At 40.8% G+C, this 13,714-nt stretch overlaps 1 protein-coding gene across 2 annotated transcripts in view; it reads left to right on the forward strand.

Annotated features, from left to right (window-relative positions):
- The window catches only part of LOC108242814 (phospholipid-transporting ATPase ID), a 35,236-nt gene that overhangs the window by 16,931 nt on the left and 4,591 nt on the right, over positions 1–13,714 (forward strand). For both annotated transcript variants that reach the window (XM_017427904.3, XM_017427903.3), the window contains 20 exons: positions 2,922–2,983; positions 5,518–5,590; positions 6,206–6,276; positions 6,866–6,948; positions 7,108–7,266; positions 7,352–7,440; positions 7,915–8,108; positions 8,188–8,396; positions 8,515–8,558; positions 8,963–9,128; positions 9,225–9,413; positions 9,570–9,685; positions 10,287–10,451; positions 10,541–10,652; positions 10,962–11,067; positions 11,163–11,301; positions 11,420–11,603; positions 12,279–12,502; positions 12,589–12,672; positions 13,462–13,707. In XM_017427904.3, the coding sequence (XP_017283393.1) occupies positions 2,922–2,983; positions 5,518–5,590; positions 6,206–6,276; positions 6,866–6,948; positions 7,108–7,266; positions 7,352–7,440; positions 7,915–8,108; positions 8,188–8,396; positions 8,515–8,558; positions 8,963–9,128; positions 9,225–9,413; positions 9,570–9,685; positions 10,287–10,451; positions 10,541–10,652; positions 10,962–11,067; positions 11,163–11,301; positions 11,420–11,603; positions 12,279–12,502; positions 12,589–12,672; positions 13,462–13,707 (2,715 nt within the window). The remainder of the gene's footprint in view (positions 1–2,921; positions 2,984–5,517; positions 5,591–6,205; positions 6,277–6,865; positions 6,949–7,107; positions 7,267–7,351; positions 7,441–7,914; positions 8,109–8,187; positions 8,397–8,514; positions 8,559–8,962; positions 9,129–9,224; positions 9,414–9,569; positions 9,686–10,286; positions 10,452–10,540; positions 10,653–10,961; positions 11,068–11,162; positions 11,302–11,419; positions 11,604–12,278; positions 12,503–12,588; positions 12,673–13,461; positions 13,708–13,714) is intronic.

Here is a 13,714-nt window from a genome sequence, read left to right on the forward strand (position 1 = left end):
TCTGCGGTCTAGTCTCTTCTTTGTGGGTTTGTGTAGTGTGAAATTCAAAATAACCCCAAATAACTCACAGAAGAAGACACATGACGTCACTTTCTGTTAACATCAGAATGCCGGGAGCGTGCAGGAGCAGCGACCGAAGCCAAAATGTGCGCTAATGCTTCACATTTGCCCAAAAAAGATTTCAGCAAACCAGTTTCCTCCCCAGCTGCAGGAGAGTGGGGGGGAAGCTGTTTTGCACGTCCAGCTGTGTAACCATGGAACATAAACGCATCGACAAACACTTTGTGTCTGCAAAACATGTGAGGAGAGCTGCAGACCAGGGACAATCCAGAAATGCTCATGAATGTAAGTTTAGAAGCTATCAAAGTTCTTAAATAAAGCACCTTTTGTTGGTAATTATCTTACAAAACTAGGAAGTATTTTTGGTTTATATATTAAAAGTTATGGTTGTTTATTTATTTTAGTAAAAAAAACCCACAACTTTTAGGAAAATGCCCTGCAAAATCAGGCATTTTAGCCCGCAACAATCACAGAAAATGCCCGCGAAATCCTGGAGGGATTGACTAATTACTTCCTGAAGCTTTCATTAAAATCTGCGCAGAGGCTCATGAGATATTTTGCCAGTAATGTGTTAGAAGCAAATTATTTTTCTGACGTATTTAACTGATTCTTTACTATTTCTGTTGTTTGCGTCAGGGTCAGCTATATTTGACCAAGCCTGTCATCGTTTTCCAGTATCTCTGAGTAAAAACATTAACGATAAGGAAGCGTCATGTGTGATGCATCAAACCAGGAAGACATTTCATCAAGTCTGATTGTAACTTTTGGATTTAAAAAAAACAAACGACTCATTCAACAAGATTTTAAACAAAAAGGCAGAAAATGTTATTTTATGTTATCTCATATTCACTGACTCCATGGGGAAACTGATTTTTCCTCTTTTCAGCAGCTTTGTTGCACATTCTTTCCTTTTAGAGCCCTTTGCAATGATTGCTTTTGTTTATTTTCACAGTTTTGAACTTAAAAAATGCTGATCACTGCATTTTCTTTTTGTTGCCTTTCCTGGATGTCTTTATTTACATTACTTTAAGGACGTTTTTGAAAAAAATGAAAATTAGTTGTGGGATTTCTTTATTCCCTGCGGCTGAGCTTTAGTTCTCCTTTACGTCTCAGATTATGTCATTCGGGAGTTCTGTCTGATTAAGAAATAAGTTCCCGTCCTTCGTGGCCAACACCTATAACGCAACTGACCTAAGCATGAGCTCATCAGGAAGTGAAATTCTTTTTTTTGAACAGTTTTCTTTTTAATTCATCTCATTAAAGCCCAAATCATTTGCAGGAAATAAACGATGCAATGGGATAAAGATTAACTCAAGGAGGAGGAACAGGAATCTTCTTCTTTTTTATTATTAACCAACGCGAACAATCAGCCTTGTCTTAGTGAAGTCGTGAGTCGTTCTTTGGAGACAGACACTCAGGATACTCCAGACTGATCATGCAGGAGATGACGAAACAAAAGTTAGTGAAACCGTCGCTTGAGTTGGGAAACTTTTACATCTGACTGAGCTGCAGAAATGCGACAGCCTTTCACTGGAAATGTTCCCCCACAGAGTTTATAAAATAACTTTTTTTTCCCCCAACATTGATTTGTAGATTTTTGTTTTAATTTTGATCAAATTGAAGCCATTAAAGAACATCTGTCAAATTGAATTATTGAACTTTTATCTGGCCTGTGAGATGATAAATTAAATAAAATACATGCCAGGTGATGGGCGATATGCATTCCTTTCATGAAATGATGATTTCAGAAAGTCCCTTTCAGAAAACTGATTGACTCTGTTGGAAACTGCATAAATTAGTCTTTTGGAAAGCACCCTACCACTTACCTGGAAATAAGCATTTCAAAAGAAAACAGAAAACACAAACAAGTTTAATACAAGATGGTGAACTTTAACAGCAACCTTAATAATCTAACTGTTAATTTATTCAGTTTATTTATATAACATTCATATAACATAAAATAAACATAAAATCACAACCAAAGTCATTTCAGGGCACTGTACAAAAACATTCACGTACATTATAAAAAGCCAATTAGTGAAGAATAAATACTAATATGATAACATTAAGGATGAAGAGATCAGCGTCACTGATGAACACAATGAGAGGTTAGTTCAGAAAACGTTGAATGTAAAAATTAAAAGAAGTTGAAAAAGAGAAATCACCCATCAGAAATAATTGTCTCAGTTACAGGAATAAATAATGTCCACAAACCAGACAAGAAGAGACAAACATGAAAGCTCTCGGTCATCCGAGGTTTGAAAAAGAAGAAGTGACTCGTTAGATCATTTCTTCCCGTTTTTATTTAACAGCAACGTGTTTTCTCTCATGCACTGTAAAAAAAAGCAAGAGAAACATGTTGTCAGGGTGGAAGGACAGGTACGCAGAGCGCAGACTCAGTTTTTAAAAAAGAAAACTTATTTATTAGCAAAATAACTTAAACGATAGGCTGACGAGGCAGCAACTGAAACTGAACAACGAAAACTTAGAAAACCAAGATCGCAAGAACACAAGGAAAAACCAGACAGCACATGGAAGTGACAGAACCAGTAACTTAGTGTGGAAAATGACCCGGTTTTAAAGACTGAGGGTGACGAGTCAGTGGAAACAGGTGACTGATTCTTAACGAGGGACAGGTGTGGAGGTGAGGCAGGTTGACAGAAGTACTGAGAGAGAGTGAGATAACACAAGGAACACAGGGAGCAGAACAACAAAACATGAAAACAATAAACCCAAGACAAAAACAAATCAAATCCTGGCACATGTAATGGGATGTTTGGGTAAAATATTAAAAGGAATAAAGAAGGAATGACATTTTTTCAGACTTACTCTCGTCTTTTTCTTTCTTTCTTTTGCTCTAGAATCGCCACAGGAGCGACAAACGAGTAAACAACCGAAAAGTCCAAGTACTTATTAACAGGAAGTAAGTTTATTATATACTTTTTTATATATCATTTTATTTTGTTCATCTTCTGTGCATCAAAAAACGATTCTTTTCTAGTGCTGTGTGTTTACAATTTGAAGATTTCACATCCTTTTAATTTGTTTTTTACTGTTCAGATTAGTTAAATGTACATTGTTTACGTTGAGTGTGGACCTGCATTCTCTGTTAAACTGCACCATGTGATTATAGCTCAAGATAACCTTTTTTTATTTGCAGTGAGTACCTTCTCTACGTGTTTTCTCTCTTTAAAATCAAAAAGAAACCTAAAACACGTCCTTAAATTTATAAAACCTTACTTGTTTGAGCTCTAATAAGTTTATATGCTCGTCACATGTCCAAATGAAGCGTTTGTCCCGTATTTGAATTAGCAGATATAAAGTTAACAGGATATAAAGCAAAGGCTGCTCTCTCTGTCGTCCAGCTGCCTCCTGAAGAGAGTTAGACGCAGCGAATAATAAAATAAAAATGAGCTAAAATTATACAATCAGGTCAAAGAATGTCCGGTGACTTTATCTTTAAACAAAATGATTAAACAGTTTGTATTAGTCGCTCAGTTGCAGTGAGTAAAATACTCATGTCAGGGACAGATTCTGGGTGTATTAACAATGATTATAAACTCATGAGTAACAAATAAAAGGGCTGAGGTTAGGAGAAATTGTGTCCTTAATATGGCAATATTCATCTAATTTTCTTTTATTTGAGCAAAATAATTGGAAATGTCAAGTCCAAAAACATTAGCACCCTGTTTGATAGAAATTCTCTCATATTTCCAGAGTTTTGTCAGTTAACGTCGTCTCTGTTCAAAGTGACGACGAAAGAAGAAAAGAAGGGACATTTTTATAAACCGTCAGCCTGTCGGAAAGTGAGGTTTACGTGCATGCGTTCTCCCTTCTGTCCTCCTGGACGTCTCTCTGTTGTTCCTCAGCTCGGTGCTTTAAGGGAAGCAGCTGAAGGACAAAGGGAGGAGACGTTCACTTCCTGTTGATATGATGTCAGCTCGGACTAAAAATATAAGGAGCGCTCAATTCGGCTGCTTGAGCACCCCGTAAGTTATTCCCCTCAGGGCGTGCTGTTTTATCTTTTATCTCTAAAAAGGTTCGCAGGATGAAATGGGACCCAGCAGGGCCGTAGCCAGACTTTAACAAATCCTGAGGTCAACCACTCATTATCCCCCTGCACATCAGTTACAATGAAGACCAAAACTTCATTAAAATAGAAGCATTTATTTAAAACAAGTGACTTCAAAGTATATATGACATGTATTTGTAAATCCATGGGGATCAGCCTCATCTGAAGCAACAGAGGACTCAGGGCACAACCATGATGACTCACTGAAATGACATGAATTAGTTTATATGAATGTTGATTCAAAACACAAGATTTTAGCATAGATTTCACCTTTTTATCAAATACCAGTGAGGTGTTGTAGTTTTAGAGCTGGACCAGTTCTAGTGTGGTCCGGATGCAAAAAAAAAAGTGTTGAAGTCGCCCTTTATTGAGGTTTCACAAATCAGATGAAGGTTTCACAGATCACACACTTGGTTTTAAATGTTCTGCAATCAGTGCAGAATAATCTGCTCCAGGTTTGAAGTGTCTAGGTGTTGTAGTTTTTTAACTAGAGGAGATTAAAGATGCTGAAGGGAGTGAAAAATTAGGTGGAATCGCCCTTTAGCCTTTTTTCAAATCGGAAACCAACTTCAGCTTTGTGGAATCGAAGGAGAATATTTTCAGCAAGTTCCCTCGGTTGTGTTTCACCGTAAGTGGCGCTCTTCTTCTTCTGGTCTTTAGTTTAGCAGTAAGGTAGCAAAGCTGCGCTCTTCTTCGTAGACATTGAGTTTGGCTGCAGCTGCACACAGTTGCAGCGCCTCCTACAGTAAACTGGTGGAGCTACGCAGAGAATCACGCCGTTCAAAAGCCTTGTTTTGATTCATTTTTTTATAATAAACACAGCAGAAAAATACTGAGGTCCGGACCTCGGGGTCCTCAGTGGGAGCTACGGCCCTGGGACCCAGCTCTCCACAGTCACACAGAGAGGATTCATAAAACAAAAACGAAACACAAAATAACAACACAATCCTCCTCTGGGGTTGTTCCCTTTTAAATCGGATCATGTTGGACTCAGATGAGACAAACGCAGTGTTTAAGAGCTTTGGACACTTTCCAAATCTCCTAACAGCTGCGATCAGCCAAGTCACAGAAACCAAAACTTTCAGACGAAACTGAAGTTTGAACAAAACTACGGAATCAAACTTTGTGAACTTTACTCCCCGTATAATCCAGCCAAGTTTAAAAAACGTCCCGGGGTTATTTTCAGACAGATACCCTCAGGGAGAATACAGGAAACTGTATTAGGATGACCTTCGGCGTCAGAGCGTATTTATACTCCCTCAGATAGTTTCTGTCCTGAACATGTTTAAAGAAACAGGAAAACTCTGACTTTTACTTTCCAGTAAATTCTCACACACACACACACACACACTGCTCAGATTCTCCGTCCTGGTGTGTGTCCTCAGGCTGCGCAGCGAGAAATGGATGGACGTCCAGGTCGGAGACATCATCAAGCTGGAGAACAACCAGTTTGTCACCGTGAGTAAAAACTCGTTAAGATGCTTTTATTGTGTCTATTTCTTCAACTAATTTTAGCAGCTTCTTCATTTTTGGTTACGTTGCTTCATTTTATAAAACCAAATGTAGGTTTTGTTAATTTTTATTTTATTTTTTTAAAGTCTTTTGAACATGTCAATAATGATTTTTGTATGCTTTGTAATGATAGAAATAAAGCATTTATTAACTCATTTGTTGCTTTCCATATTTATATTTGAAAAGAAAGCTAAACGTTTCATTTGTTAAAAACCTTAAAACTGTTAAAATTTTGTTGTTTTTTTTACCTCTTGCAAAAGAAAGAAAACCTATAAATTTACCAGCAAAACTAAATTCTCAGAACCAGTTAGTATTTACCACTGAATTGGTTTCCACTTTAAATTAATTGATAATAATTCAGTGTACTTCAGGGTCTTGTACTTGAATTTTCTGCTTTTCTGTTTTTAATTGAACAAATTTGCTGGTAAAAAAAAAAGTTTCTTTACGCTGTCAACTTTTACTTAAACTTAAAACCTAAATAAAAAAACAAATCCAAGGAAGTCTGGAGCATTAAATTTTCACAGTTTGTAATAAGTGTAATAAACTTATTTGTGATTTCAGGCTGACCTCCTGCTGCTCTCCAGCAGCGAACCGCTCAACCTCGTCTACATTGAAACAGCCGAACTGGACGGGTCAGTGGAGTTTTACATTTAAAACTAAACAATTGTGACTAATTTTACACTTTTCTGTGGAGAGAAAAGAAGCTGCACAATATTCACAAATCTGTATTACATAATTTACAAATATTAACAGCTTGAGCTCAACTTTGAGTAGCTGTAAAAGTGAAATCTACACAAATATAAATTAACTGAGCAGATTTAAAACAACTTCACAAGCTCAAACATAAAAAAAATTAAAAAATAAGCAAATATTTAGTTTTACGCACAGATTTTTACCCCCAGCCTTGAAAATGGGAGTTTTTCACAGTTTTTTTAGACTTTTTTTACGCCCTCAGCTTCTTAAAGAGTCGCTGCTGGTTCACATGAAGAGGCATTAAATTCATGTTTTTTTCTTTCTATGGTTGTTTTAAGAGGAAAAGACAGACCTGACTGTATTTTCTAGATCTTAAAAATGTTATTAAGTTATGCTCATTAAGTAATATTTGCCTGTGACTTACACGCTTGCAGTTACCCAAACACTTGTACATATTGTGGTAAACGTTTTGTCCTCCTCCTTTGTCCCACATCACTTCTCTGTGTTTTGTCCTCTCGTGTCCCTCAGAGAGACGAACCTGAAGGTGAGACAGGCCCTGCCGGTGACAGGAGACCTGGGAGACGACATTGAAAAACTGGCAGACTTTAATGGTAAGATTAGCCAATAAATCCATCACAGAGGTGACAAAAAACTCCTTTCTGCCGCATTTATTTATCGGAGGACGGTGGCGACTGCAGCGTAAAACGTAAAAATTCAGAAACTTTTACAGTTTATTGGTACTAACCTCAAACGTGATGCTTTCTGTTAAGGTGAGGTGCGTTGTGAGCCCCCCAACAACCGCCTGGACCGCTTCACGGGAACGCTGGCCTTCGCCGGTCAGAAATACGCGCTGGACAACGAGAAAATCCTGCTGCGAGGCTGCACGCTGAGGAACACCGAGTGGTGCTTTGGGCTGGTGCTGTTCGCAGGTCAGGGGCGTGGCTCGCGGTCCAAACCATCCAGGCAGAAATCGTCTGAAACGTTACTTCTTTACGCTCGTTTTTATCTTTGTAGGTCAGGAAACAAAACTGATGCAAAACTGTGGGAAGAGCACGTTCAAGAGAACCAGTGTAGACCGACTGATGAACGTCCTCGTCCTCTGTGTGAGTGCTTAGGTTGTTTCATTTATCCTGTACCAGGGGTGGCCAATCCTGGTCCTGGAAGGCCACCATCCTGCAGGTGTTACTTGTTTCCCTGCTCCAACACACCTGATTCAGAGGTTAAATCACCTCTTCGTGTTCTGCAGAAGCCTGTTAATCACCCATTGATTCAAATCAGGTGTGTTGGAGCAGAGAAACAAGGAAAACATGCAGGATGGTGGCCTTCCAGGACCAGAGTTGGACACCCCTGTCCTATACAGTAAATTTAAAATGTTTCAAGAATTAAACTGCACAAAGCTTTTAAAGAAAATTAGTGTTTGCCATCAGATGAACTTGGATGATCAATAGAATTACAATTCTGCAAATTCATGACTGCTAATAATCTATAAAACTAAAAGAAGAAAACAAACAGTGCAGTTGTCAACCACACCTCGACACTGAGCAGTAAAATCAGTCATCTTTGTGGTCTCCCTGCAGATCTTTGGTTTTCTCGTCTGCATGTGCACGATCCTGGCGATAGGAAACTACATCTGGGAGATAAACAAGGGCTCAAACTTCACCGTCTTCCTGCCGAGGGAGGATGGAAACAACGCTGGTTTCTCTGCCTTCCTCACCTTCTGGTCCTACGTCATCATCCTCAACACTGTGGTTCCCATCTCTCTTTACGTTAGGTAATATCCAGTCGAGTTTTTAAATCAATATAAAGGTAAAAATAAATAAATAAATAAAAAACGTGTGTTGATTTGTCAGTGTGGAGATCATTCGTCTTGGGAACAGTTTCTACATCGACTGGGACAGGAAGATGTATCATTCTCACAGCGACACGCCGGCAGAGGCTCGAACCACCACGCTGAACGAGGAACTCGGACAGATCAAGTACATCTTCAGCGACAAAACGGGAACTCTCACCCAGAACATCATGATCTTCAACAAGTGCTCCATCAACGGCAAATCATACGGTAAAATCAAACAAAACAATCATTTTATTAAGGTTTTAGCTTTATTCCCATTTAATGAGTGTTCAAGTTTTGGTATTCCAGAGAAAATGTGTGTTTTTATTCTTATTTGTCTCTGCAGGAGATGTGTACGACTACACAGGACAGAGACTTGAAATCTCCGAGGTGAGTTGATAAAAGTCAAATCCTCGTGTTTAAATAACGACTCTGTCTGTCGGACTTTCAGCTGACATCATAGTTCATAGAAAGATATTTGTTACAAGTTATCTCTTGGATGAGCTGTTTGATATATGAACGGATGAAGCAGGACAAAGTCTGCAGACGTATTTAAAATGCAAGAAATGTATGAACAAAGAAAGATAAAACAGAAAACAAGAGGGTGATTTCTGACTCAGTGTTCAGATTATTACTGAATTAGAAACCTGCAGGGCTGTGGGAACTCTGCTCCACATGTGTTTCGGCTCAGAGCACATTTTTGTTGAAACTTTGGAGATTTGTGAAACAACGAACGCCGCTTCTTTATGTCCATTTTTATCCGTTTTCTTTTTTTTCTCCGCCTTGCCCTGCAGCAAAAAGACTCGGTGGACTTCTCTTTCAACCCGCTGGCTGACCCCCGTTTTGTGTTTTACGACCACTCCCTGGTGGAGGCGGTGAAGCTGGAGAACCCGGAGGTCCACGCCTTCTTCAGGCTGCTGGCGCTCTGCCACACCGTCATGGCCGGGGAGAAGAAGGAAGGTGAGGATGTGGGACTGAAACACGTCCAAACAATGGGAATGTTTCACCAGTTTTTGTTGTCCCAAAGCTGCAGCGCCTCCTGTTTTCCTCCTCCAGGTGAGCTCTTCTACCAGGCCCAGTCACCAGATGAAGGAGCTCTGGTGACAGCAGCCAGAAACTTTGGGTTCGTCTTCCGCTCGCGAACACCGGACAGCATCTCCATCGTGGAAATGGGAAAGCAGCGCAGCTACGAACTTCTGGCAATCCTGGATTTTAACAACGTTCGCAAAAGGATGTCGGTCATCGGTAAACATCTCTGTGGAGCAGACAGTTTAGATCCTGCAGATGGTTCTGATTTAGGCTTGGTTCTCGTAAAAAACCCATCCTGTGTGTTTAATATCTGGATCCTCGCGTGCGAAATGAAACCCAGATGTATGATGGCGCTCATGTTTGTGTAAACAGTTCGCAGTCCGGAGGGGAAGCTGTCTCTGTACTGCAAAGGCGCCGACACGATCATCTATGAGAGGCTTCACCAGTCCTGCAGCAAACTGATGGACGTCACAACAGAACACCTAAACGTCAGTCGAGTCTGCATCTGTGCGATTCTGTTACAAACCAGAGAGATATCCTTATCTTTTTACCGTTTATTTAAACTTTTCCCAAGCTGTTTTTCTGCTTTTGCATCTTGAACGGGATTGACTCCAAAACTTAGTAGTGGTAGTAGATGTACACCCAAAGGTTACTTTCTGAGAGTTTCGTTAAAATCAATCCAGCTTTTCAAGAGATATTTTGCTAACAGACATGTTAACAGCATGTACAAGAACAACAAAGATTCATTGTGTTTGTAGCAAGATTGTTTGTCTTAGTTTGGCTCAAAATAAACTTCAATGTTCTTGTTTAGAATTAGAAAGAGCACATTATGATGGAAATAACTGGTGAATTCCACCAGTTTTGTCTTAATTTTAGGACAGATTGTGGATTCTTCTGTGTTTCCTCTCCTCCTTGTGAAGGCTCTTTGCAGAATTATCTCATGTCATGTGTTTTATTGCCTGGAGCTCATAATTTACACAGCAGGGCACATGAGTTTTATTGTGTTTATATCTGTAATACCATCATCAGAGAGTGTGTGTGTGTGTGTGTAGTGTTCAGCTGTGTAAGTCTGTGCATGCTGATCTGCAGGAATTTGCAGGCGAGGGCCTCCGAACTCTCGCTCTTGCCTACAAGGATTTGGACGAGGAGTATTTCAGCCAGTGGAAACAGCGCCACCATGAGGCGAGCACCGCGCTGGACGACAGGGAGAGCAAACTGGACGAGCTGTACGAGGAGATAGAGAAGGACCTGCTGGTAGGAAACCAAAGAGGAAGACGTTCTGAGTGAAGCTCAGAAAATAAAGAAATGTAACTGGAGTTTTTTTTTTTTTTTTTGGCTTGCAGCTGCTCGGAGCTACAGCCATAGAAGACAAGTTACAGGACGGAGTTCCTCAGACCATCGAGGAGCTGTCCAAAGCTGACATCAAAATCTGGGTCCTGACTGGTGACAAGCAAGGTATTTATCAGCTTTTAATGGCAGCTTCCATGTTGTGACCTAAAGCAAAGGTGGAGAGGCTATATATATATATATATATATATATATATATATATATATATATATATATATATGTGTCAAAGTCTGAGGAGTGGCTGAAGTCTGAAGGCAAGAACTTCACAATAAGACAATAATGTATCCTTATTAAAGCCTGCATGTCACCTGGTTTTGATACAAAGTCTGACCTTTAGGCCTTAAAATAATCAGATGGAGGAAAGTGTGTCTTTGCCTGTGGTTGTTCTAGACTAACTGTTGTTGTTTGTGTTGCAGAAACTGCAGAAAACATTGGCTACTCGTGCAACTTGCTGCGCGAAGAGATGAACGAGGTTTTTATCATCTCAGGACACTCGTCTGATGATGTCAGAGAGGAACTCAGGTCAGGGGAAACTTATTTTTCCTTATTTTACCATTTTTTGATGAGACATGTTTCCACGTATTCATCTACGCTTTGATGATTTTTACTTGGAGCAGAAATGCACAGACCTCCATGAAACCAAACGCTGCAGAGAACCCTGTGATTTTATCAGAAGAGGCGGGAGAAGGAGTGAAACTGATTAAAGACGAGGTGGTTAATGGAGAGTACGGCCTTGTTATCAACGGACACAGTCTGGTACGTCAGAAAGCTCCCTCCTTAAACAGAAATGCTGCTATTAGAGATAAAAAGTGCAGTGGGAATATCTGTAACGCTTGGATAAATCCTGCCTTCTTCCCACCTTTACGTCCGTCAGGCGTTCGCCCTGGAGCGCAGCATGGAGCTGGACTTCCTCCGGACGGCCTGTATGTGTAAATCAGTGATCTGCTGCAGGGTGACCCCTCTGCAGAAGGCTCAGGTGGTCGAACTGGTCAAGAGATACAAGCGGGCGGTCACACTGGCCATAGGTGATGGAGCCAATGATGTCAGCATGATTAAAGGTACCCTCCCAAAAAAATCACAGCTTTGTTTAAGGGTGCTTTGTCAGCTATGGGACACTGGTTTCAGTATTTATTTCTCCTGAAATTACTATTCCCGTCTACTTTCACCTTTCAGACACTAATTTGATTTAACCGTTGGCTTCCTTTGGTTTGATTTTTCCTTTTAGGTGAAGTTTTACCCATTCACTAAATCTCAGGAAACTTTTCAAAGTCTAAAAGTAATCATAAGAGTTCATATAGTGGGTAAAAACCAAAAACACCTCATTATTAGGTAGACAAAAACTCAACTAATAGTGATGCTCTACAACACAGGTGTCAAACTCCATTCCTTGGGGCCATGTTTTAGATGTGTTCTTGCTTTAAAACACCTGGTTTAAATGGATGACTTGTTGCCACGCTCCTGGAGAACTTGATGATTCGGTGAGGAGGTAATTAAACAGTTTGAATCAGGTGTGTTGGAGCAGAAAAACCTAAAACTCCCAGGACAGCGGCCCTCAAGGCCTGGAGTTTGACACTCCTGCTCTACAACAATTAATGCATCCATATCTGTGACAACTAGTGTTTCATATGATATTTTGCTAACAGACAAACAGGCATTAAATGGTCGTCTGCCTTTCATTGAAGGGCAATAAATACTCCTCACCTCTGAAACGCTCCCGCTCTGTCTCCCCCCAGCGGCTCATATAGGTGTGGGCATCTCGGGTCAGGAGGGCATGCAGGCCGTCCTGTCCAGCGACTACTCCTTCGCCCAGTTCCGCTTCCTGCAGCGCCTCCTGCTGGTGCACGGCCGCTGGTCCTACCTGCGCATGTGCAAGTTCCTGCGCTACTTCTTCTACAAGAACTTCACCTTCACCTTCGTCCACTTCTGGTTCGCCTTCTTCTGCGGCTTCTCTGCGCAGGTGAGACGGACGGAGTGGAAGTAAAACACCTGCTTCATTCGGTTTCATGGTTTTCTTAAACTAATCTGATCCCATCTGTGTTTCAGACGGTGTATGACGAGTGGTTCATCACGCTCTACAACCTGATGTACACAGCTCTACCTGTACTGGGGATGAGTCTGTTCGATCAGGTAATGTGCCAAAAACCAAGGTCACACTGAGCTTCAGTTAGCAGCGGCGCCACCAAAAGGAGGTCTCGTAATTTCCGGACTATAAGCCGCTACTTTTTGCACAAGCTTTGAACCCTGCAGCTTATAGTCCGGTGCGGCTTTTCTCTGGATTTTTCATGATTTTTGAGGATTTGTTTTGGTTTGTTCTGCTGTTGTACGGCACTACTTTGCCTGGCGGAAGGACATGTGATCAGACACAGTCACAGGGGAAAAGAGAGATATGTTGGCTATGTTGGCCACATGTCCGTCCACCAGGTAAAGTAGTGCTGTACAACAGCGGAACGAATGATGAATGACAGACTTCTCTTCTTGTTAAAGCCGTGTTACTGCACCTTAGCCCAAAAGGTAGGCCGATTATATTTTTCTGGTGTGCTGCAGGTTATTGTCATGCAGTACATTTGTTACTCATTTAAACAGCACAGTACATGTTTCATACTTTTGATTACCAGTACGTAAAAAGTTATGCAAATATGTACCGGTAACTTGTTTTTCAAAATGTTAATAAAAGGGATGTGTTCCCAAACAGCCATCTCTTTCCTGACAATCCCCTTTGTGCATATTCTCTTACATATGGTAATTAAACATTAGAACACCTGCAGCTTTTAGTCCGGTGCAGCTAATGTATGAACAAAACAGGATTTTCCCCTAATTTTAGCTTGTGTGGCTAATATTCAGGTGTGCCTTGTATTTACTTCTCTGAATTTATTATTATACAGCCAATGTTTATCTTTGTCGCCCCCTGCTGGTCAGGATGTGAACGATGTGTGGAGTTTCCAGCATCCGCAGCTCTACGTTCCCGGTCAACTGAATCTTTACTTCAGCAAGAAGGCCTTCTTCAAATGTGCCATCCACAGCTGCTACAGCTCCCTGGTGCTCTTCTTCATCCCCTACGCCGCCTTGCACGACACGGTGAGGGACGATGGGAAGGACATGGCCGACTACCAGTCCTTCGCTCTCCTCACGCAGACCTGTCTGCTGTTCGCCGTGAGCATCCAGGTGTGAA

Source organism: Kryptolebias marmoratus, linkage group LG1 (assembly GCF_001649575.2).
Source record: "Kryptolebias marmoratus isolate JLee-2015 linkage group LG1, ASM164957v2, whole genome shotgun sequence".
Taxonomy (NCBI): Eukaryota; Metazoa; Chordata; class Actinopteri; order Cyprinodontiformes; family Rivulidae; genus Kryptolebias; species Kryptolebias marmoratus.